Source organism: Suricata suricatta, chromosome 2 (genome assembly GCF_006229205.1).
Source record: "Suricata suricatta isolate VVHF042 chromosome 2, meerkat_22Aug2017_6uvM2_HiC, whole genome shotgun sequence".
NCBI lineage: Eukaryota > Metazoa > Chordata > Mammalia > Carnivora > Herpestidae > Suricata > Suricata suricatta.
This window is the reverse complement of record NC_043701.1, coordinates 62,066,577-62,088,580: the sequence shown is the minus strand read 5'-3', so window position 1 is coordinate 62,088,580 and position 22,004 is coordinate 62,066,577. Positions and strand designations below refer to the sequence as shown.

The 22,004-nt window shown below is 44.6% G+C and overlaps 1 protein-coding gene across 1 annotated transcript in view; it reads right to left on the bottom strand.

The window, feature by feature from the left end:
* The window catches only part of SYPL1 (synaptophysin like 1), a 21,585-nt gene extending 21,026 nt beyond the window's left edge, over nucleotides 1-559 (bottom strand). Inside the window, exons 1-2 of the mRNA XM_029927337.1 lie at nucleotides 479-559; nucleotides 158-229 (exon numbers count right to left, since the gene is read on the bottom strand). Coding sequence (XP_029783197.1) covers nucleotides 158-229; nucleotides 479-529 — 123 coding nt within the window. The 5' untranslated portion in view covers nucleotides 530-559. The remainder of the gene's footprint in view (nucleotides 1-157; nucleotides 230-478) is intronic.
* Nucleotides 560-22,004: the final 21,445 nt, after the last annotated feature.

Genomic DNA, 22,004 nt, shown 5'->3' with positions numbered 1-22,004 from the left:
TCGGGGCTCGCGCGGACCCGACCGCCCCGGCTCCCACTCCCACTCCCGGGCCCCCTCGCCTCCCAGCCGAGGGCGCAGGCCTGGCTGCAGCGGGCGCGGGCGCGGTCACGATTACAGCGGCGCGGTTCCAGGCCTCGCCAGCACTGGCTGCACTCACCCACTCGAGGACCTTGATGAAGCCGAGAGGCTCCTTGAGCGGGTTGATGTTGAGCTGGAAGGAGGACATCCTCTGAGGGAAAGAGAGAGAGCGTCAGGACAGCGGGGCGGAAGAGGAGGGGGACCTATAAGACCGAGCAGCCAGGCGGCGAGGAAGGGCAGGCGGGGCGGGCTCTGGGAGGCGGGCCCCGGAGGCCGCGGGGCGGGGCGGTGGCGGTTGAGCCGCTGGCCAAGGCGCGGAGGCGGAGACTAAAGAAGGGCGGCCGCGGGAGGCGAGGGGTGGGCAGGGGCTGGGTAGGGGAGGTGCCTCGCTGGGCCGCACCTGGCCAAGCCGGCTGATCCGCTGGCGAACCAAGTAGATGTTGGACGCCATGCTGCGTGCGCCGCGCCCCCTTCCCAGATGGCCAGCCCCCGGCAGTCCGTCTCCTCCCGCGCATGTGCGCGCCACCGCACTGCCCCCCTCCCCCGCACCTGCGCAGCCCGGTCCGCCGCCGCGCGCGGAGCTTCGCTGTGAGGCTGGGCCTGCTCCCACGTTATCCGCCGCAGTCTTCTTTCAGCGGTTTGTCTTCACAGTTCCCAATTTATAGATGGATTTATAATATTTTGACACAGAGCAAGCCACGCCTCAAGGCTGCTGTTAGGGGCCTTCTGTTAAAATGGTGGAAAATTGTTGCGGAACAACTCAGAAGCGTGATTCATCAAACATTCTTACGGAAATGGAGTTTACTGGGAAAATGATCATTGGAGTCACGTCTGAAGGACGTAGGAGAAAGGTTTTGCCGAATACAAAAAGGCGTGGCCGGACAGGCTCCTCCTGGCCCACCTGCCCAGCCCCTACTCTGTCGGACAAGTCCGCCACTTGGGGTGCTCTAGGTGTCTTTCTACAGAAGGCTAATTCTGCTCTCGCTTCAAGATCCTGCTTTGCTGACACTTAGTCCACGGCACCCAGTTACTGGAGCCCCTAAGTAGTGATCTTCTTAGCGGTTTTCCCAAAATCTTGCTGTTCTTGGAGAGCTGGAATGGTGGCTTGTGCCACGTGTGGTAAGATGGCTAACACCGTGTAACACAGTAAATGAGAAAGAAAGCAATTTAGCACTATAGGATCCCAGTACCAACTTCCAAGCACTCATCTATGAATTAAGTTCCTTGCCATTGAAGTTATTCTAGGAAGGTTTGACAACTGTTATTGAACATCTTTCTAAGTGCACCTGAGACCACCATAATGGTAGTCCAGGTCTTCCTGCTGCTTCTCTTTTGTTGTCTTTTCTTTTTTACATTTTTAAATATTTGTTTATTTTTGAGAGAGAGCTTGGGTGGGGGGTGGGGGCAGAGAGAGAGGGAGACACCCATCCAAAGCAGGCTCCAAGCTCTGAGCTGTCAGCACAGAGCCTCTGGCGCCACAGGGGCTCAGACCCACAAATCCTGAGATCATGACCTGAGCAGAAGTCCCCGATTAACCGGCTGAGCCACCCAGGTGCCCCTGTTGTCTTTTATTCCTACTCTTTTGGCACCTTTTCTCCTGGCACTTAGTTATTGGAGCTCCAAGGTAGTGATCTCCTTACTGGCTTTCTTGATGCTCTACTCTTTATATTCTCGTTAGTCCATATTTCTAAATTTTTATTCCTGTTTTGTTGAGGCACTTAGGAGTGGGTTGTGGGTAGTAGTGGGTGGGCACCCTGGGGGTGGCTTGTGGATAGTAGTGCTGTTTTGGCTTGGACTTCATATTCACAAAGACTCAACGTTATTAGACTCTGGTGTTTCCCAATGAGCTATACACCAACAGATCAGAATGATGTTCACTTTGCAACGTTCTTTATTAACTTTAAAACTTTTAAATACACTGTAATTTAGGAACCCAGTTTTGTCATTTCTTTCTTCTTTTTTTTGAAGGTCTAAGGAATTAGAATTGGCTAGACCCTTTCTCAGCTTCTGAGAAGCTTGATTTTGTGTTTCCTCTATTTCTACCTCTTATTGTTTCCTATCTTGCTTCTTGTTCACGCCTGACAGTGGAAGGCACAGTTGTTTCTCCCTAGCAAACCTTTAGTGCTAGAGTGTGCACCTTTAACTTTGAGAAATTCTCTTCCTTGGCTATGTGCCATTAGGGCCCCTGGATGACTCAGTTGGTTAAGTGTCCAACTTCAGCTCAAGTCATGATCTCATGGTCTGTGAGTTCGATCGCCGCGTTGGCTTCTGTGCTGACTGCTCAGAGCCTGGAGCCTGCTTTGGATTCTGTGTCTCCCTTTCTCTGCCCCTCCCCTGCTCATTCGCTCACGCTCTCTCACTCTCAAAAAAAATAAATTAAATAAACATTAAAAGAAAAGATAGAGACTACGTAAGGTGAGCAGAAGAGCACTTTCTGAACACAAGTTCTGGTCACCTGAACACAGGATCTGACCGGGCAAAACAAAGCCAGAGTGAACCATTGCAGTTACTTTGGGTTACAAAGAGCTTAGCACTGCTACTGCCAGTCCTCTCAGTTCAGAGGAGCTCCCGCTTGCCTGAGAAGGAGCTGGTAGGGGCTGGCAGAGCAAGTGAGATCTGATTAGGCAACCAGGTAGCTGTAAAGTTTTTTTGATCCTGGAAAAACAAGTGTTTAAACAATAGCATCTCTTTGAAGGCCTAACTGTTTAAAAGCTGGGAAGCATCTTCAGATGACTATTACACTGACTGGCAACACTGGTCTTTTTCTGATTTGCTCTTCAAATCTGAGCTAAGAGCAAGAAGCTCTGGGTACTGCATATTCCCCTCTCTACCAGGGCTGTTATGGAAAATAATACTTGTAATGCAAAACTGTCCTGTCTGAGGTAGTCGTCTTGAGTCCTGCCCGTGGTACTCTAATTATGGCTGAGTTATCGACATAATTTGTCATTATTTTGCTTTCTCTTTGCTGTTTATAAAATGTGTGCCAGGTTATGTCCTTGGAATAGAAGGACATCAAGAGGAGAGAAGGAATCTGTTAGGGAAATCATATTGTTGGCTAACCGTAACATTCCTTTGTATATGTCACTGGTATCACAAAGTTCTGGTCATTCTATTGGGAAGATCAGACTTTGTAACTCACTCTCAACCAATATTTGTATTTAACCTGAAAAGATAGTGTTTATGACTGATGAATTCAAAACCTGAATTTTGCCAACAAACTGTTCTTTTTTATGCACTGATGTATTTAACAATTATTTCAGAAAAATGTGAAAACCACTATAAGTTTATTTAAATTGTGTGATAGATTAACTCAGTGGGCCTAGTAAATCTCAAAATAATTAAAGGGAAGCATTTTTTAATTTAATTTTTTGAAATTTGTTTTTAAAGTTTATTTATTTGAGAGAGGTAGATAGAGACCAAGAGAGAGAGAATGCCAGTGGGGAAGGGCAAAGGGAGGGAGAGAATGAGTCCTAAGTAGGCTCCATACTGTCAGCACAGAACCCAGTGCTGGGCTTGATCACACAAACCGTGAGATCATGACCTGAGCTGAAATCAAGAGTCAGATGCTTAACTGACTAAGCCACCCAGGCATCCCTAAAATTCTAATATTTTTTTCATATTTTACCTATTTTTGAGAGAGAGAGAGAGAGACAGAATGTAAGTGGGGGACAGACAGAGAGGGAGACACAGAATCCTAAGCAGGCTCCAGGTTCCAAGCTGTCAACACAGCCTGACGCAGGGCTCAAACCCACGAGCTGTGGGATCATGATCTGAGCCGAAGTCAGATGCTTAACCAACTGAGCTACCTAGGCATTCATAATTGTAAAAATAAATTTAGGGGTGCCTGGGTGGCTCAGTCAGGCTCATGAGTTCGAGCCCCACATCAGGCTCACTGTTGTCAACGCAGAATCTGCTTCAGATCATCTGTCCCCCTCTGCCCCTCCCGACTTGTGCTTATGTTCTCTCTCTGTCAAAAATAAATAAAATATTTAAAAATACATAATTTTAGATTTACAGAAAAGTTGCAAAGTACAGCATTCCTATATACACTTCACCCAGTTTCCTCAATCTTAGCATCTTCTATAACCAAGAGACAGGTTTCAAAACAAGGAAATTAACATTGGTATATTTCTATTAACTGCAGAATTTTTCAAATCTTACCAGTTGTCCACTAATGTCTTTTTACTGCTTCAGGATCCAATCTAGGATACCACATTTAATCTAATGAGATCTTTTTGGAAGGAGTGTTCAGGAGTGGAGGGAATTGAGTAAGACATCCTGTTGAAAACTAAACAAAATGCACAAGGCTTTGGTATTTGCAAATTGCTTTGACCTCGGTAGTCCACTGCTCAATGGCTACCTGGGTGTCAGCACCTGCTTCACCTTGGTTGGCTCCATTAGGTCTTAGTGTCCCAACTGGGGGCAGTGACCCACAGTGGCATATGGTCGATCCAGGTGCATATGGCATCTGCTGTCATAGCCCTGGGCCCCACCACCCGTTGCACTGAATGCAAGTTTCTGGAGAGCAAGGGAGCCCTCTTGATGTTCTGCAGTCCATTAGAGCCGCGACAACAATTCAGTGGTTAACAGCAGGGCTGTGTTGTCGGACTCCTAGCCTTAACCCCTGCCTCTACTTTGTGACTTTCAGCAAAGGGTGGAAACTTCCCAAGTTTCCATGTCCTCATTTCCATTTTGCAGAGAGGAAATATGAGAGTTGTAGTGAGGTTTAAACTTTCTAATTTTCAGACATTGTGTGGAAGAGTGCCTGGTACAGAGTCATCACATAGTAAATGTTACCTGCTTTGATAACAGTGTTCCAGAAACCACAGCTGGCTCAGTCTCCCTGGGGTGCGGGGGGCGGGGGGGCTGAGAAATAACCAAGACTGCATGGTAGAGCCAAAGTCATTTATGGAGATCAGACTTTTATGTATTGGCTAGAAGAGGATGAGAGACTTAAGGAAGATTATTCCATGGATAAAAGGAAATAAATATGAAACTTGGGACTTGAATTCTAGAAAGCGAAGAAAATGGAATTTTTCACCACTGTGGATCCCGTGGGGCAGAGATCACACTGATCCTCTCTGTGCAGGCTTGACTTTAATCTCTTTGTGGCTAAGAGTGGGCACAGTCCTTATCAGCATTTTAAGCCTAGTTCACATTTAATCAATGAATACGCAGGAGAAATGTTCTAAGTTGTAGGGGTGAATTTTACAATAATCATCAAAAGGACTTCTGATAGGTCTCTAAAGAGAAAAGGATTATTGCATAATAACTTTTATAACATAACTTGGAATTTGTGTAGTGTTTGGCCTTTTCCAGAGGTCTTTCATACTCCCTTTCTTCATGTGACTCTTGAACCAAAGGAGGGTGTAGGAATTATGATCCACATTTTGTTGAGGCAGAAGCTCAGAGTGATGAGAGCACGTCGGAAAAGGCCTCATCATGGAAATGACGCAGCACTGAAGCTTGAGAGCCATGGAGGGGGCTCCCCAGGAGGATGAGAGGGAGCATCCCGGTAGAAGTGCGGCAGAATGTAGGGAATAGTGTTAGAGGAGGGAGGTTCCTCTGTGGGACCAGATACCTCAAGAGACCTGATGCTCTGACTGAGGAGAGCAATGGAGAGGCAGGGCTTTATATGCCAGGCTAGGATTTAGGCCTTTATTCTCTGGCAGTGTGTGGCTTTGAGGCAAAAGAGAATAACATGATCAGGTTTCAGTTTCGGAATATCACTATGGCAATAGTATAAAAGATAAACTCAAGATATTTAGTGGATAGGATCAAGATAGCTGATATTTTCTTCTCTCTCTCTCTTTTTTTTTTTTTTTTAACATTTCTTTCTTGTTGAGAGACAGAGACAGAGCATGAGCAGGGGAGGGGCAGAGAGAGAGGAAGACACAGAATCTGAAGCAGGCTTTAGGTTTGAGTTGTCAGCACAGGGCCTGACATGGGGCTGGAACTCACAAGCTGTGATATCATGACCTGAGCTGAAGTTGGACACTTAACCAATTTAGCCACCCAAGCACCCCTTTTCTTTCTTTCTTTTTTAAGTTTTATTTTTTACATTTATTTATTTTTGGGAGACAGAGTGTGAATGGGGGAGGGGCAGAGAGAGAAAGAGACACAGAATCTGAAGCTGGCTCCAGGCTCTGAGCTAGTGGTCAGCACAGAGCCAGATGTGGGGCTCGAACCCACAAATCATGGGATTATGACCTAAGCCAAAGTCAGACGCTCAACCTACTGAACCATCCAGGTGCCCCCCCCGCTTTTTTTAAGTTTATTTATTTGAGACAGAGACAGCATGAGTATGGGAGGGGCAGAGAGAGAGAGAGAGAGAGAGAGAGAGAGAGAGAGAGAGAGAGAGAAAGTGAGAGAGAGAATCCTAAGCAGGCTCCTCAATGCCAACAAAGAGCCCCATGCAGGGCTTGAACTCACAAAACTCTGTTATCATGACCTGAGCCGAAACCCAGAGTCAGACACTTAACTGCCTGAGCCACCCATGCACCCCTCAAGATAGCTGATGTTTCTAAACATGTTGTGCATGAGATCCCAGGTCCCAGATGGGTGACAATGAAAAGTGACAGCCAGGTTAGCACCAGCAGTACAATACTGCCTGCAACAAAAGCACAAGATTTAGGTGCAGAAACCTCTTTTTCCTGCTCTAGCTTTACCAGATCTAGAATTTTCCTGAAACATTACCATTTAATTTCCTTTTGCTTACCTCTGTGTAATGGGAGTACAGTATTTGTATAGCATCAACTGAAATATGTTAATTAACATCGATGGAGTACTTGCAACAACCCATCAGGACTTGGGAATGAAGACAAATGTGAAGGCGTCACAGGCTGGTCCCAGAATCCTGTCCAGGATAGAGAGTTCAGTAGGCTGCCCAAGATAGGTAGCAGGGTGGATATGGGGATTTTAGAATCCAATTTTGAGCCACTTCTGTCATAAGTAATTATTTGAAGGGCTTCCACGTTTTATTGTCTCCCTGGAAAGTAGAATGCCCCCAAAGATTTGTACAGACATTTCAAGTTTAATACTATATTATACCCAGAGATCTCTCATGAAATCTGGTAAGAAACAAAACAAGATGTCCACTAGTTCTGTATGGATGGTTTATTTATTCTGTTTGCAAGTACAGAGAACTGACTTCCTGCCAGGGAGAGAACAGGGTGTGATAGATCCGGGACAGTGAAACGAGTGGGTGAAGTTCTTTGTTCTTAGCATGCTGGTCGGGATGGCCCCAGGACCTGAACTTCCTGTATCTAACATAGGAAACCCAGAGAAATGTCCTTCCCTCCTGATGGTGGCCCTATGGATTTTGTGTCAGTGCCTCCATGCTCTTCTGAGTGACCTTGTAGCATTTATTAAGAGAGAACAGGTTACCCCAGGTGACCACTTTCAGAGCTGTCCACCCACATGTCCAGGAAGCCTATAATCTTATCAACAACAAAAATCAATTTTCTAACATGATGTGAAGACAGTAAGTAAAGAAATGCCTGAGTGAGGGCTGGCCAGGGATATGCTGATGCTAACGACATTTTGGCAATGGAAGTTTGTTTACAATTCTCTTGGAGGCAGAAGAAAATAGTTTATACAGTAACTTGGTTTCTAGAAAGTTAACTGTAAATGGAATATTTGCAAATGGAATTTTATTTTAAATACACTTCAGGAGTTAGCCATTTAAAGGATTCTCTTAGAGAACGTCCTTGTGATCATTCTTTACACTTCATAGTTTTGTGTTTTTTATACTCTTTGCCCACCCCATTTTTTTAAAAAGCAACAATCATTTGTAATTTTCTTTTCCTTCCTTCTTTCTTTTTTTTAAAGAGAGGCCAGGTTCCAGTGAGGAAAAATTTTTTTTTAAGTTTATTCATTTCTTCTGGGAGAGAGAGATCGAGAGAACAAGCAGGGGAGGGGCGGAGACAGAGGGAGAGAGAGAATCCTAAGCAGGCTCCTCACTGCCAGCGTAGAGCCCGATGTGGGACTTGAACTCATGAACTGCCAGATCATGACCTGAACCAAAACCAAGAATCAGATGCTTAACTGACTGAGCTACCCAGGTACCCCTGTAATTTTCTTACAAGCTAAATCAATTGGTTTTTGCTTTCTGAAACAATTTCTTTGGTTATTGTATTTTTGTTTGTTTTGTTTTTTACATAAAAGCAAGTTTTTCTATATGTGTTTAAACCCCTCTGCTTTCTTATTTCTCTTAATTTTTTTCATTTCCTAGAATAACCATATGATAAGTGTAAGAATTTGTTGATTTTGATTTTTAAAAATAGTCTTATTAAAAATTTTTTTTCAATGTTTGTTTACTTTTGAGAGAGAGACAGTGTGATCAGGAGAGAGACAGAGAAGGAGACAGAATCTGAAGCAGGCACCAGGCTCTGAGCTGCCAGCACAGAGCCTGATTCAGGGCTCAAACTCATGAACTGTGAGATCATAACCTGAGCCGAAGTCGGATGCTTAATGGACTGAGCCGCCCAGGCCCCCCAATCTTGATTTTTTTTAATCAAGACAGAATCCTGAGAGAAGGAGGAAAACTTCAACCATCCTACTACTCACTGATAGAAATCTATATACATCCTTCCGCACTGTCATAGGGATCCTGAAATGCCATTCATAGTACTTTATCTTATGTTAACAGCTTCATATTTTATTTTTTAAATACTTTATTTTATTTATTTATTTATTTATTTATTTATTTTTAAGTTTATTTCTTTATTTTGAGAGAGAGAGGGAGATAGAGCATATGGGCAGGGAAGGGGCACAGAGAGAGGGAGAGAGAGAATCCCAAGCAGGCTCTGCTCTGTCAGCACAGAGCCCCATACGAGGCTTGAACTCAGGAACCGTGAGATCAGGACCTGAGCGGAAACCAAGAGTCAGACACTTAACTGACTGAGCCACCCAGGTGCCCCTAAAGATTTTATTTTTAAGTAACCTCTATACCCAATGTGGGGTTCAAACCCACAACCCCGAGATCAGGATTTGCATTCTCCACTGAATGAACCAGCCAGATGTGCCTATGGCTTCACGTTTTAACACGCTGGAGAATTATTGCATTAAATGGTCTATTACAGCATAACATTTTAATGGAAAATTATCTGTTCATTTTTCTTCTGGCAGTGAGAAAAATGGGAATCTTAATGGGAGTGTAGGGAAAAAAGGGTAATCTTAGAATCTGGGGCACCGTCCTAGAAGGACAGGCTTAACTAAAGGAAAAAGTTCTAGGCTGCCAAGGAGTTGCAGAAGGGATACCGAGTGCCTGGGAAGTGTGCCGGAGAAGCTGTTCGTATTGAAGAAAAGGCAAATGGAAAGCAGAATTAAAGCAAACTTGGATTCCTGCACAATTTAGTTTAAGGAAGACTGGATTTTCTTAGCACATTTAATTTCAGTCGTTGCCAACCATTTGAGGAGAAAGAGAGTCATGAAGAGAGACCTGTTCTTTCCAATATTTACTGATCACCCATATGGACCAGGCATTTTGCTAAGTGCTAATCATACAAAGTGGAACCAGATGTTTTTGTCCTCCGAGAATGTATACTCTAAAAGGAAAGATAAGCCCAAAGAAAACAACAACAACAACAACAACAACAAACCAAAACAACAACAAAAAAAAAGCAAAGGAAAATATATTTTTCAAGTTGTGATATGTGCAATAAAGCACACAAAACACACTTTTTAGATTTGTGTTTTCCGCTCTACAATTTGACTACCTTGCAAAATCTGTGGTAAAACAGAGATAAGTTGGCAATGACTACAATTTCATAATTTATGTAATCAACTACCATTGACTTATGTCCTACGTAAAAAATCCCACATAGGACTTCTAGGGATAATCGTATGGCACTCTCAGAACCCTTTGAAATTCTGTAGACTCAACATTCTAAGCACTGACGGGCTCCTCAAAGCCAGTTCTAATAAGTAGGTGAGGTGGACTGCTGTCTGTGAGGTTTGATTTTAAGATGTATCATCTGTTTGCTATCCCCACCGGACACAATGCCCATCCTTCAGCTGCATTTCCAAAGACTCCAGTGTTGAGAATTCTAATAGACTGGCTTAACAAGAAAAAAGAAGAGATGATTAGTTATGGAGCTGCTGGTTTTAAGGCGAGGAATAAGGAATATACTCAGAGCCCCAGAAAAAGCAATCAAGAAAACTGACTGAAAATTCTTCGTGTAGGAGAGTGAACTCTCCACACTTCAGATCAGTAACCCAGGTAAAGAGAAGAGTAGAGAACGGGGAAGAGGGAGGGAGCCATTTGAGGTCCCTGCTTGCTCAGCTGTGAGAGGGGACTGTAAAAACTATACTACGCGAGGCTACATGCTCCATCCTAAACATTCTTTTATGTGTGTTATTCTTTTACTAAAGCCACTACAAGTAGAAATCAGGCAGATGACTTACGTTATTTCTCTGTTACAAGGATCATTGTGCTATAGTTGACTGAATACTGGGGGACAATATAAAATATATTTTTGCCTTGTCCCTCACTAGTGAAAGAGGTAATAAGAGGAATATGAACTCGAGTAATCAAGTAAAACTGCTATCTTTGTGAGCCTTTTCATGAGCATACATTTTATTTTATCTGCCCAGCATCCTTTTGGAGGAATACATCCCCCACCCTCTGGTCAGATGGTTTGGCCCAAGGATGGGTATGTGATCCAGGCTCAGTCAATCAGTATTTTATCTTCCTAGTCAAAGTGATTCATTTCCAGAAGAGTATATGAAATGAGTTGGACCAGCCAGATGTCTGATTATTTACCAGCTATTTATAAAAACACCCTTTTTCCAGATTCATAGGCTCTAGGAACTCTGGAGGTCTGAGTCAGCCAGAGTCCATCTGGCTGACACACATGGAGTCAACTTGAACATGAACAGGGATAGGGAGTGAGGGCAGAGAGGTCCTAGCCCACACTATATCTATTTTAAGAGATCCTTCTGTGGGTGAAGTGGAGTAGAAGAATAGGTTTCCATCAGTCTCCAAATATGGGGTAGTCCGGTCTCTGACAGGTGTCCTTGTCAGGAGGGGACAATTTATCCCAGGAAATTTATAGTGGAAGGGGATTGATGCTAGCAGATAACCAGGTGAGACTATTTGAAGTTATTTGCCTTTGGATAACTTCAAGTTTAGTGTATACCTGCCCACTCTCTCGGAAGACTTCCTGTGCTCCCCACCCCCACTGGGTCCTGTCAATCTGAGTTACTATTTGCCTAGGGGAAAAAGGGTGAGGAAGAAATTGGAAGACAGAGATAGCATCCCAACAGAGCTAGTCTTCTTATCTTTTTCCCACATCAGACTTTAGAATGTTCATCTATCTTATTTTGTTTATTTTTGGGAGAGAGAGGGAGGGAGAGGCAAAGAGTGAGGAATACAGAGGAGAGGCAGGGCTCAAACTCACGGACCATGAGATCAGGACCTGAGCCAAAGTCTGACACTTCACTGACTGAGCCACCCAGGTGCCCAGACTTTAGAATGTTTGAAGGCAGGGCTGTCTCCCAATGCTGGATCGTCAAGGTCTTCTGCAGCCCCAGAACTCAGTAAGCATGTCAGCGTAGCGTTGACTGTGTGAATCTGGAAGGGCCTACAGAGATAGAGGCACTGAAATAGTCAGCCTGAGAAAGTCATTGCTTTGGATGAAAAGCCTCTGCAAGCATCCTCTGAAAAAATGCAAATACTCAGAGGAAACATGAGGTACTTCCCTGCCAACCTGCAATTCTCAATTTTGGCAGCTGTCAGAACAAGGGGAACGATGAACCCTGGATTTTAGAGAACACTGAGTATGATAGAAAGGGTGCAGATTTGGTTAACTAATTTGGAAAACAGTTTGGCACATTTCCTAATGTTGAACATTTGTATACATATGATCCAACAGTTCATTCTGAGGGATGGGCCCAAGGGAAAGTTATACAGATATACAACAGGAGACGTGTGCAAGAACATTCATAGCCTCACTAATCCCAGGGTCACAACCTGGAGACAGCTCAAATGCCCACCAACAGGAGAGTGGATGGATGAATTGTAGCATATTCACACAACTGGATATTACGTGACATTAAAAACAAATGAACTACGCTAACTCACAACAATGTGAAACAATCCTAGCAATGAAACAAGAAAACATTAAGTGAAGAAAGCAGATGTCCTAAAAGTATAAAATATCATATAATTCTTATAGAGTTGAAAACAATGAATATAAGAATACACTGTATAGAAATACACATAGATACAATAAAACTACACATTTGAAAAAGGAAAATCTAGATGCTGGTTGTATTTTGTGGGGACAGAGGGAGAAGCGGGGACCACATGGTTAGATGAAGGATATGTCAAGAGTTTAGCTTTTGTTTTGGATGGTAGGCTTCCAGGTACTTACCACATTAGTAAGAATGTCAAAATAAGTAAGACAAAACTGGAGAGCCTGCTGTTGCTTTATTTAGAAAGCGCAATCTCTGAGCAGTGATGGTGAAGGTAAAATGAAGGGAAGTAGGGAAGGGTGGGGAGTATTGCAGGGGGATCGCCTTAGCATTGCTCCACGAAGGGATATGAAAACAGGGCTGGTAAGTCAGCACGTGTGTCTGTTCAGGCACATAGGAACGTCCTTCTGGGAGGATGTTCAGAGAGACTGTGCCTTGGAGGAGTCCTTGGAAGGGAGGATGGTGAAGAGAACTGAAGACCGGGTCTTTCCAATGCGAAAATAACTACTGGGCACCACTTCTGAGCTGCTTCTCTGGCCCCTTGGTGTGAGGTAGGGAAACCAGATCTCACCACCCGTGTTTCACTGGAGTCGAGAAGTGGTAGGAGAAGCCAAAATGTCAGGGTAAGTGGCTTGTTTCCTGAGCTACCCAACAGCAGCAAGGGGAAAGTCCTGATTCTCCCTGGCAAGTCTCTAGTTGGCCCCAGGTGGAGTAAGTTCCTGGGTTGGAGAGGCCACCAAGCCAGAGCCTGTGGCTGAAGCTCCAGGGCAGAATGGCACCAACGTCATCTAAGAGGATCATGACATTGTCTCCTGTATGAGCAGGGATTTGGGAGGGGAGACCCTCCCGAGTGCTTTGAACCCCTGTATGAATTTGGATACATTTCTTAATTTCCCTTGAGCCTCATATGGAATGTGGGAATGTGAAAACTACCTCCACATGTATGGATAATGTATGTAAGGCAATCAGCAGTCTTTGGCAAGTAAGAAGTCCTCAAAAAAAAAAGGAATTCCCTTTGGTGCTACTCCATACCATGAAGTGTAGGTGAGACAGTACCAATGAGGGAGCAGGCCTGGCTTCATTGTCCTCTTCATCCTACCTCACCTTTTTCCTGACCCTGGGCAGCCCAAGAGCACTGGGCACCTGTGTTAGAGGAGGAAAGAGAGAAGACAAAGTTGATAGTCCTGGATTGTACCTCTCCTCTCTGCTCTTGGCTTGTAAACCCACTGGGTTTAAGAGGCACCCTGAACAAAGATGGCTGCTTCAAGCAGGCAAATGATTTCCCACCCCCTTAAAATGCTATTCATTAAATATTTGTCCAATATTAACTTCAGTTGGGGAGAGAGTGGGCCCCAGCACCACAAAGGCAAATTTTTACCAGTGTGTCAGGAGTTGGGTATGGGGGCTGAGGTCACGGATTCAGATCTGCATTTGTTTCAGGAGTGTGTTCGCTCCTTTATGACTTACTACCTGTCAACCTGGTCATTCTTTTACTATTCTAGAGCCCCTCAAAAGGTGGCTAGACCTCTTGGTAGCTGATGTCATCGTAATCGGGGTCCCCTTTCTTTTTGGTCATTTAAGAGGATCCATTTCCCGGTTTGCCTGCCTTACACAATTACATGCCAGTACCTTTCATAACACCTCCATAGACTCTTGCACTTGAATACTTGCCAAGGACTAAAATAAATGCTCACTGCTATTTTGGCTGGTGAAATGTAGGGTTGTGTAAGTGGAGCTTTTGATTTTGTAGATTTGAATGAGCAACTTAAAGTTTTCTTTTCTTGCTCTTAATTTGCTGTCTAATGTGGGGATAAAATGAAGTTATAGGTGGATTGGAAAAAAGCTCTCAAAAGGGGCCCTCCTTACTGTTAATGCATATTGTACACATGCCCCAACTCCAAGACATTCCTCCTCAGAGCCTTTTCAAGGACAGAGAACATTCCTAATCGCTAGATTGCCCCTCTTTCCTTTGAGTTAACCCCATGGCCTCCACAAACATGTAAAAAATTTTGGAGGAGTGGCCCTCCTGTGCATTCTTTGCAGATTTTCTTTGGTCCTAGTCCTGGCTCACTTCCCATGTCCACAGATCCAGTCGGCCCTAATTTCTTTGCAGTGCATAGTGGGCAAAGAGGTAGGAAGTTTTCTAAAGACTTCATACCACCGACGAAAATATTACTGGAGCAATAATGTCCTGCCCGCTCCCATAGTACTCACCCTTGGGCCTCCCAGGAGTGAAGTCTGGAATTCTACTACTGGAATATCTTTCCTTTGGCTAAATTTTGAATGTTCCTAAAGGAACACTGTCCTGAAGGACCAGCATTTTAAGGTATCCTAAGTCATCTCTCTCTCTTTTTTTTAATGTTTATTTCTTTTTGAGAGAGAGAGAGAGAGCACAAGTAGGAGAGGGGCAGAGTGAGAGGAAGATACAGAATCCGAAGCATGCTCCAGACTTTGTCAATACAGAGCCCGACACAGGGCTTGAACCCACAAACTGTGAGATCATGACCTGAGCTGAAGTCAGATGTTTATCCAATTGAGCCACCCCGGTGCCCCTCTTTTTTCTTTTAAAGGCTTATTTATTTTTGAGAGAGAAAGTGCAAGTGGAGAAGGGGCAGAGAGAGAGAGAGGGGAGTGGGGACAGAAGATCTGAAGCGGATTCTGCACTGATAGCAGAGAGCCTGATGCAGGGCCTGATCTCATGAATGGTGAGATCGTGACCTGAGCTGAAGTTGGATGCTCAACTGACTGAGCCCCCTGGGTGCCCCAGTCATCTCTATCTTTAATGTCAATGGAGAGTATCTTGGGGCAGCGGAGGCTCTGAGGACAGCTGGCAGGTGGAGGAGGAAGAGAGTATGTAATTAGCTAGCTCAGGACCCAGAGAGAGCTTTCACTTTGATAGGTGCCATCCAGGGCTTACTTATAGGTGGCGAGTTCCATTCTGACATTAAATTCCCTCTCTCGTACTGGCATAGGAGCTCCCTGCCTTTAACCTTGAAATTAGAAATGTTTATGATAGCAATGGAATATTGTGTAGGTTAGCAAAGCCAGCAGAAGTTGGAAAACTTCTAAAAAAATACCAGGAAAGTGTCACCAAAGCCCAACATATTTTTTAAAAAGTTAAACACTAAAACAACCATGACAGCCAAGAAAAAAGGCTCCTTGAAGAAAGAAACATACATTATGTTATTTTCTGCCCTCTCTTTCTTTTTGCCCTGTCTTTCATGAAGGTCATCATTTATGAAAATCAGTAACTTTAATTACTTGTTAGGATATTTCCTGAGACAATGGGAGATAGGATGATAAGTAAACACTAGGCAGTTACTGAATTAAAGGACGGTATCATTCCAGAACGCAATAAGCCCAGCACAGGCGCCCCCTTTTAATCAGACCCCTCACTCTCTGTGGGGCTCACCCTTCGGCCTGGACTTTATTGAGCTGTTGGATTAAAGGCATGAGAGTCGAGTCTCATTTTATTCCATTTCTAATCGTAGAGAAGCCGTTTATTCCTTTTATCAGTTTTCAGGACCAGACAATGTTGAGAATTGGATGTGAGTCGTGATTACTAATATTACATGGTTCTTTGCAGGTTGCAGAGCACATTGACACGCATTGTTACATTTAGTTCTTCCAACCACCCTGTGAAGTTGGTATCATGGTTACATTATTATTGCCACGATTTTGTACCTGGGAAAACTGAAGCTTGAAGAGATGCTACTACTTGTCTGAAATCATAGAGGAAGGGATGGCTCTAAACTCAGGTTTTCCCCCAGGTCCCACTGCTCCACAGTTAACACTGATTCTGAGGAGATGCCAGTGGGTCCGCCACACTCCTCACTCTTTATTACTAATAACAGTGGCACTAGTGACTACCATCTGGGATGGTCACATGATGCCACCAGGTACATCTCATTTAGTCCTTATGACAATCCTATGATGTGGATTTTATAACTAAATTTTTTTTACGTTTGAATAAACTGAGGCTCGGAGAGGTTAATTATGATATCCCAGGTGCATGACTAGAAAGTGATGGAGAAGGATTCAAGTCATGATCTGTTCGATTCCCCAGCTATTAACCATGTCACTGTGGTCCTGCTGTGTCCTCTGGTTTCTTTCAAGGTTTCTGCCTCATTCTAAAGGTCTGATTCAATAAATATTTATTTATTTTTAAAGAGAGAGAGAGAGCAGAAGCACACAGGGTGCTTTCAAGGGCAAAGAACAAACTCCAGGCTATAGGAGGACATGGAACGAACACTGGGTCTTCCAGGATTGTTCCAGTGGAAGACACAATCACCTGTGGAACAAGCTTCAGTGATAGATGTGTTAGTCAGGGGGGCCTGGAGCCTAGTGGGGGTACAGAAAAAACCGGCCTGACCAACCTGCACTGAGGCATTAAGTCCTTCACCAAGGGCCTTACCATAGTAAGATCCTCTATCCTGAATCGCTCCCTTTCTATAGGGGGATGGGTGCTTAACCCAGGCATCCTTTACTAATAAGGGCCTACAGCAAGGCAGAGGGGACAGTGTCACCAGCTGGATGTGAAAGCAGTGGCTTGTTGAACATGGCAGCACAGAGTATGGACTATAAGACCCTCTAGTTGGGTATAAATGCCCCAGGACTGAGTAAATTCTATTTTATAAAATGTTTTATTTATTTACTTTGAGAGAGAGAAAAAGAACAAGCAGGAGAGGGGGAGAGAGGGAATTCTAGGCGTGCTCCATGCTGTCAGCTCAGAGTCTGATGCAGGGCTTGAACTCATGAACTTCATGAGCTGAAATCAAGAATCAGATGCTTAACCAACTGAGCCCCCCAGGTGCTCCAGGACTGAATAAATTCTAAAAGATAAACTTTGAGGTAAAGGCACTCAACTATTTATTTTTAGAGAGAGAGAGAGAGACCACAGGCTAGGGAGGGTCAGAGAGAGAGAAAGGGAGACACAGAATCCAAAGCAGGCTCCAGGCTCTGAACTGTCAGCACAAAGCCGGAGATGGGGCTCACACTCACAAACTGTGAGATCATGACTTGAGCCTAAGTCAGCCGCTTAACTGAGCCATCCAGGTGTCCCCATAATACACTTAAGTGATACTTAAAGTTTTACTTTAATTAAAAACAATAAAAAGTGGGGCACCTGGGTGGCTCAGTTGGCAAAGTGTCCAACTCTTGGTTTCAGCTCAGGTAATGATCTCAGTTCATGGGTTCAAGCCCCACAGTAGGCTTTGCACTGACCCTGCGAAGCCTGCTTGGGATTATCTCTCTCCCCTTCTCTCTCTGCCCCTACCCTCCTTGCACTCTCTCTCTCTCTCTCAAAATAAATAGGCTTAAAATGTTTTCTTAAACATCAGTAAAGAGTCCCCAGCCACCTCTTTGAGATATTTAGTTCATTTCCTTGTTGACTGATGCTGGCAGAGGGGAGTGGGAAGTTGAAGAGAGAAGGTCTGGGAACAAGACAATGTGTCTAACCCCATGAAAAGAAACCCTTTGAAGATTTGGAGGTGGGAGAATCCATATGTCTTTCATTGCCAACCTTTCCCCTGGGGGAGCAGTAGAGAGATTTTTTCCCCTTTTGCAGCTCATGGTTCAAGCCTTGGCTGCACACTAGAATCACCTAGGGGACTTTAAAATTCTACCCATGTCTGGGACCCACTGCCCCCAAATCTCCAGGGCTGTGGCCCAGTACTGTAATTTTTATAAGCTCCCCAGGTGACTGTGAAGCACACAGGCTATCACTGCTCTGGAATTCCACAGGCAGACACAAAGAACCGACACCGTGTCCTATTAAACTTTCTAGCATTTTGGCATGAGTGGAAGGGAACAGTCATCGAGGGCCAGTTTTAAAGAGGGGGAAGAGAGGCAGAGAGAGAAGCGATTTGTCAGGCCAGAGGGCTGGGGAGGGCCGGGGTTGGGTAGGAAGAGCCCCCTTTTTGTTCCCTCACATCCTTTCCTTCCTGATAGTACATTACCTACTTCCAGGTAGTATATTACCTGGCAGTATACCAGCAGTTCCGCTGGCTTCGCTTCCTGTGTTGCCAGGCAGGAGGTCTCTTCTCCTTCACTGGGGTGACCTTTCTTCCAATGAGAATTCTACTATGGTATTAATGTGCTTCCTGGTAGGGAAACCCAAATCTTTCTTTTCTAAATCTCAGCTCTTGGCAAGCCACAGCAGTGGATCACAAGATGCATGCGTCTGTTTAGAAGGAGCCGGGGACCACGTTTAGTGCATTCTGTAGGGAGCCTAATACGTGCGCATGCGGTGAAACCCTGTCAGGGAGGGTGGAATTCAGAATCTAACTCGGTTTTGGCTTTCGATCCAGAGGTAAGCCCAGCATGTCCACCCCTGAATCTACAACAGTTAATTCTTTTAGAGCACAGAGCTAAGTTCCCTAGGAGGCCTGGCCTGGAGAAGCTACCTGAATTGCTGCCTGCTTAAAGGCGCACTCATGCTTCTTGATTGAACTGGGTCAGTTTGGTTGTTTGTTTTCGTCATTTGATTTCAGGGCAGGGCTGGCTTCTGTGTGCTGGCCATTCCCAGAGAGCACAGGCTCTGAATGATGGGGACAGGTGTTCAGTAACCCCCTGTGACTGTCATTCAAGTTTGTTCCTCCACCAGCCTCACAGGTTCTGTATGAGTTGTTATGTGACCGAGTTCTATATTTAAGTGCAAACAAGAATCATGTTCTTTAGACACTGCATTATGCAAGCTGGCTCCAGGGTTTGCCAGGAGTGCTAAACTAAACCGTGACAATTCCCAGCCGCAGTCACTGACACCCCCACAGTGAGGCAAACAGCATGCCTCCTCTCTGCAGGATAGAGTTTCAGTTGTGTTAAATAGCCGTCCGGTGCTACCTGATGAGAAAGAAAGCCATGCCTGACTGCTTCTATCAGTTTCTCTCCTCTTGTCTCTGCCTAATCAGAGAATAAATCCTGTGGGTGTTGGGGACAGGGCATTAAAAATGCTCCTGTCGAAGAAGATTAAATGTGAAACAAATCGTAATGAGGCGCAAGCAAGGTAATGCTTGTTGTAACGTATCTTCTCAGGTTGTAAGCAGGAGAGGAGAACCAGTTTAGAGGGCGTCCAGTGAGAAGCCCCCGTCATGTAGGTGTTCCTGTTGAGTCAGGTGTTATCCTAAAGTGAGTACATTAGATAAGTCCACTGGTGGGTTCACAGGTGTTTTGCTTGGGGGTCATCATAGAGAAGTGGCTTGCAAGGATTGTGCAGAGCTGGGAGCCTTTCTTCTGTTTCCTTCCAGAGGACTGGCATCTCGTTTATCCAAGATGACCTGGAGGGGCAGAGCCAGCAATCTCTGAACGGAGAATATTAGTATCTGTCAGGATTCTTTGGAGGCAAGCAACAGAGGCCAACTCTTTGATAAGAGTTAACCTATTTAAAAATATTTTTTTAACATTTATTTTTAGAAAGAGAGAGAGAGAGAGAGAGAGAGAGAGAGAATGAGAGAATGAGAGCAAGAAAGCAGGAAGCAGGGGAGGGGCAGAGAGAGAGGGAGACACAGAATCCGAAGCAGGCTCCAGGCTCTGAGGTGTCAGCACAGAGCCTGACAGAGCCTGACGTGGGGCTTGAACTCACAAAATGTGAGATCATGACCTGAGCCAAAGTCGGACACTTAACTGACTGAGCCACCCAGGTGCCCCAAGAGTTAACCAACTTAAGAAGAAAAGGACATTTTTAGAAAACAAGTTCCACAGTGCAGGCCTACCTTGTTTATCACTCTTTCCCCAGTAGAACAGACCTTGACTAGAGTAGGTACTCAGTAAATATTTGTGGGCTGACAGAAGATATGGGAAATTGCTAGGAAAGACTAAGAACCAGTTTCAGGAAAGGACCAGAATGAAGCATCTCTGGAGGAGTTTAGGTAGCAGGACTGAGGACCCTGAATGTCTGATCATGACATCGCTGCTGAAATAAATGCTTTCCAGCTACGCTTATGTTTTTGAGGGTGTATATCCATGCATCAAAATCCAGAGGAAGAGAGCAAAAGTGTATTTGAGTTTTCCACAGAAAAACAGAACCAACAGAATATACACAGAAAAGGATGGGGGAGAGAGAGAGGGATAATTATGATAAGGAATCAGCTCACACAATTAGGGAGGCTGACAAGCCCGAAGTGGAGGGTGGGTTGGAGTTGGGGATCCAGGGAGAGGTGATAGGTCACTTTAAGGGCCATTAGGCAGGAAGAGCTGATGTTGCAGATGAAGCCCAAAGGCAGTCTGCCGGATAATTCTCTCCTACTCAGGGGAGGGTTAGTTAGTTTTTTAATTCAGACCTTCAACTGATTGGACAAGTCCCACCCACATACAATTCAAATGTCAATCGCATCCAAAAACATCTTTGCAGAGACACCCAAAATAATGTTTGGCCAATAGCTGGGCATCCCATAGCCCCGTAAACACATTAAATTAACCATCAGACAGAGGGAGAGAGAGAACATATCTGGCTTAGTTTGAATCACATGACCATCCCTTTGGCCTGTAGAAGGCAGGCTGTTTTGTTGGGAAATTACAGAGACTTTGCACAACGGAGCAGAACCTATTTCCCAAGGGGAAAGTGGGGGGTGGGAGGGGTTATTACTAGGAGAAAGGGGAATGGGTACTAGGAAGCCACAAGACAACAAGTGATTCCTTGTGAAGGAGAGTCTTACTCCATCACATCCTTCTGTGTGAGTTCACAGCAAAAATCTCTCTGCTTTGACTGCCTTTTTCAGCTCCTCTTCTCTGTGTGGAAGGGAGAGCAGTTGAGATGGGGAAATAAATAATTTCTGTCCCTCTGATCCTTTACCTCCAGTGGAGAGTGGTGCTAACTATTCGAGGGTAGACCATTAGCTCCAGACCCTTACTCTTGACGGTTTATTCTAAGCCTTCAGAGCTCAAATGCTGGGTCACTGAAAAGGCTCCCCAAACTGTAAGGAGTGTTCTTAAGACAGATCAGCCCAAGAAGAGTTTGAACTTACTGTATTCTGTGTGTTGTTCTTCTTTTCCATTCTTTACCTAATACAGGTGTCATGCAGCTGTGGCTGCTGCTAACCCAGCCTTTGTGGAATTAAAAAGGCACCTGTTACTCAATACTTTACATCCATTGGTCAGAAATTGTCACAATGGACTGATTTTGTTAAAACATGATGCTGCTATATACCAGAATATTATCACAATAAGTCCACCATGCTTACAATGTCGATGATACCTCCCTGTATATAGCACTCTTGTGCAGTGTGCAACTTGTCCACCCATAGATGGCAGGCCAGGAAAGCACAATTTGTTCAGTGTTCTTGTGAATGGTGTGTGTGCATGTGCATGCATGCAGGGGTGGGGTGTTCCCTTTCTTTGGATTTTGACTAAGAGCTGAGCCACTGATCCAGATTCAAGACAGAACTATAAGTCCAAGACTTCTCTAGCATGTCAAGTCCACCATATTACCCCCCCAAACTGCCTGCAGGGTATTAGGGACCTCCGCCCTCCTCCCAGGAGAGTTCCTGAGAGACATACATAGCTCTGACCACACCAGCAGAGATAGGGAATGAACAGATATTGCCAATCAAGGGCAATATTCATGTGCTGTAATACCCTTTTCAGAGGTTTGTAATCCTGACTTCTGATTAGCATGAATGGACTGACTCGTGGCAAATTCCATGGCTTCAAGATAGGGTAGACTTGATCTGAATAGTTCGAAATGAAAATAGATAATATAAAAATAAAAGAAATTCTAATATGTTTTTCCCCAT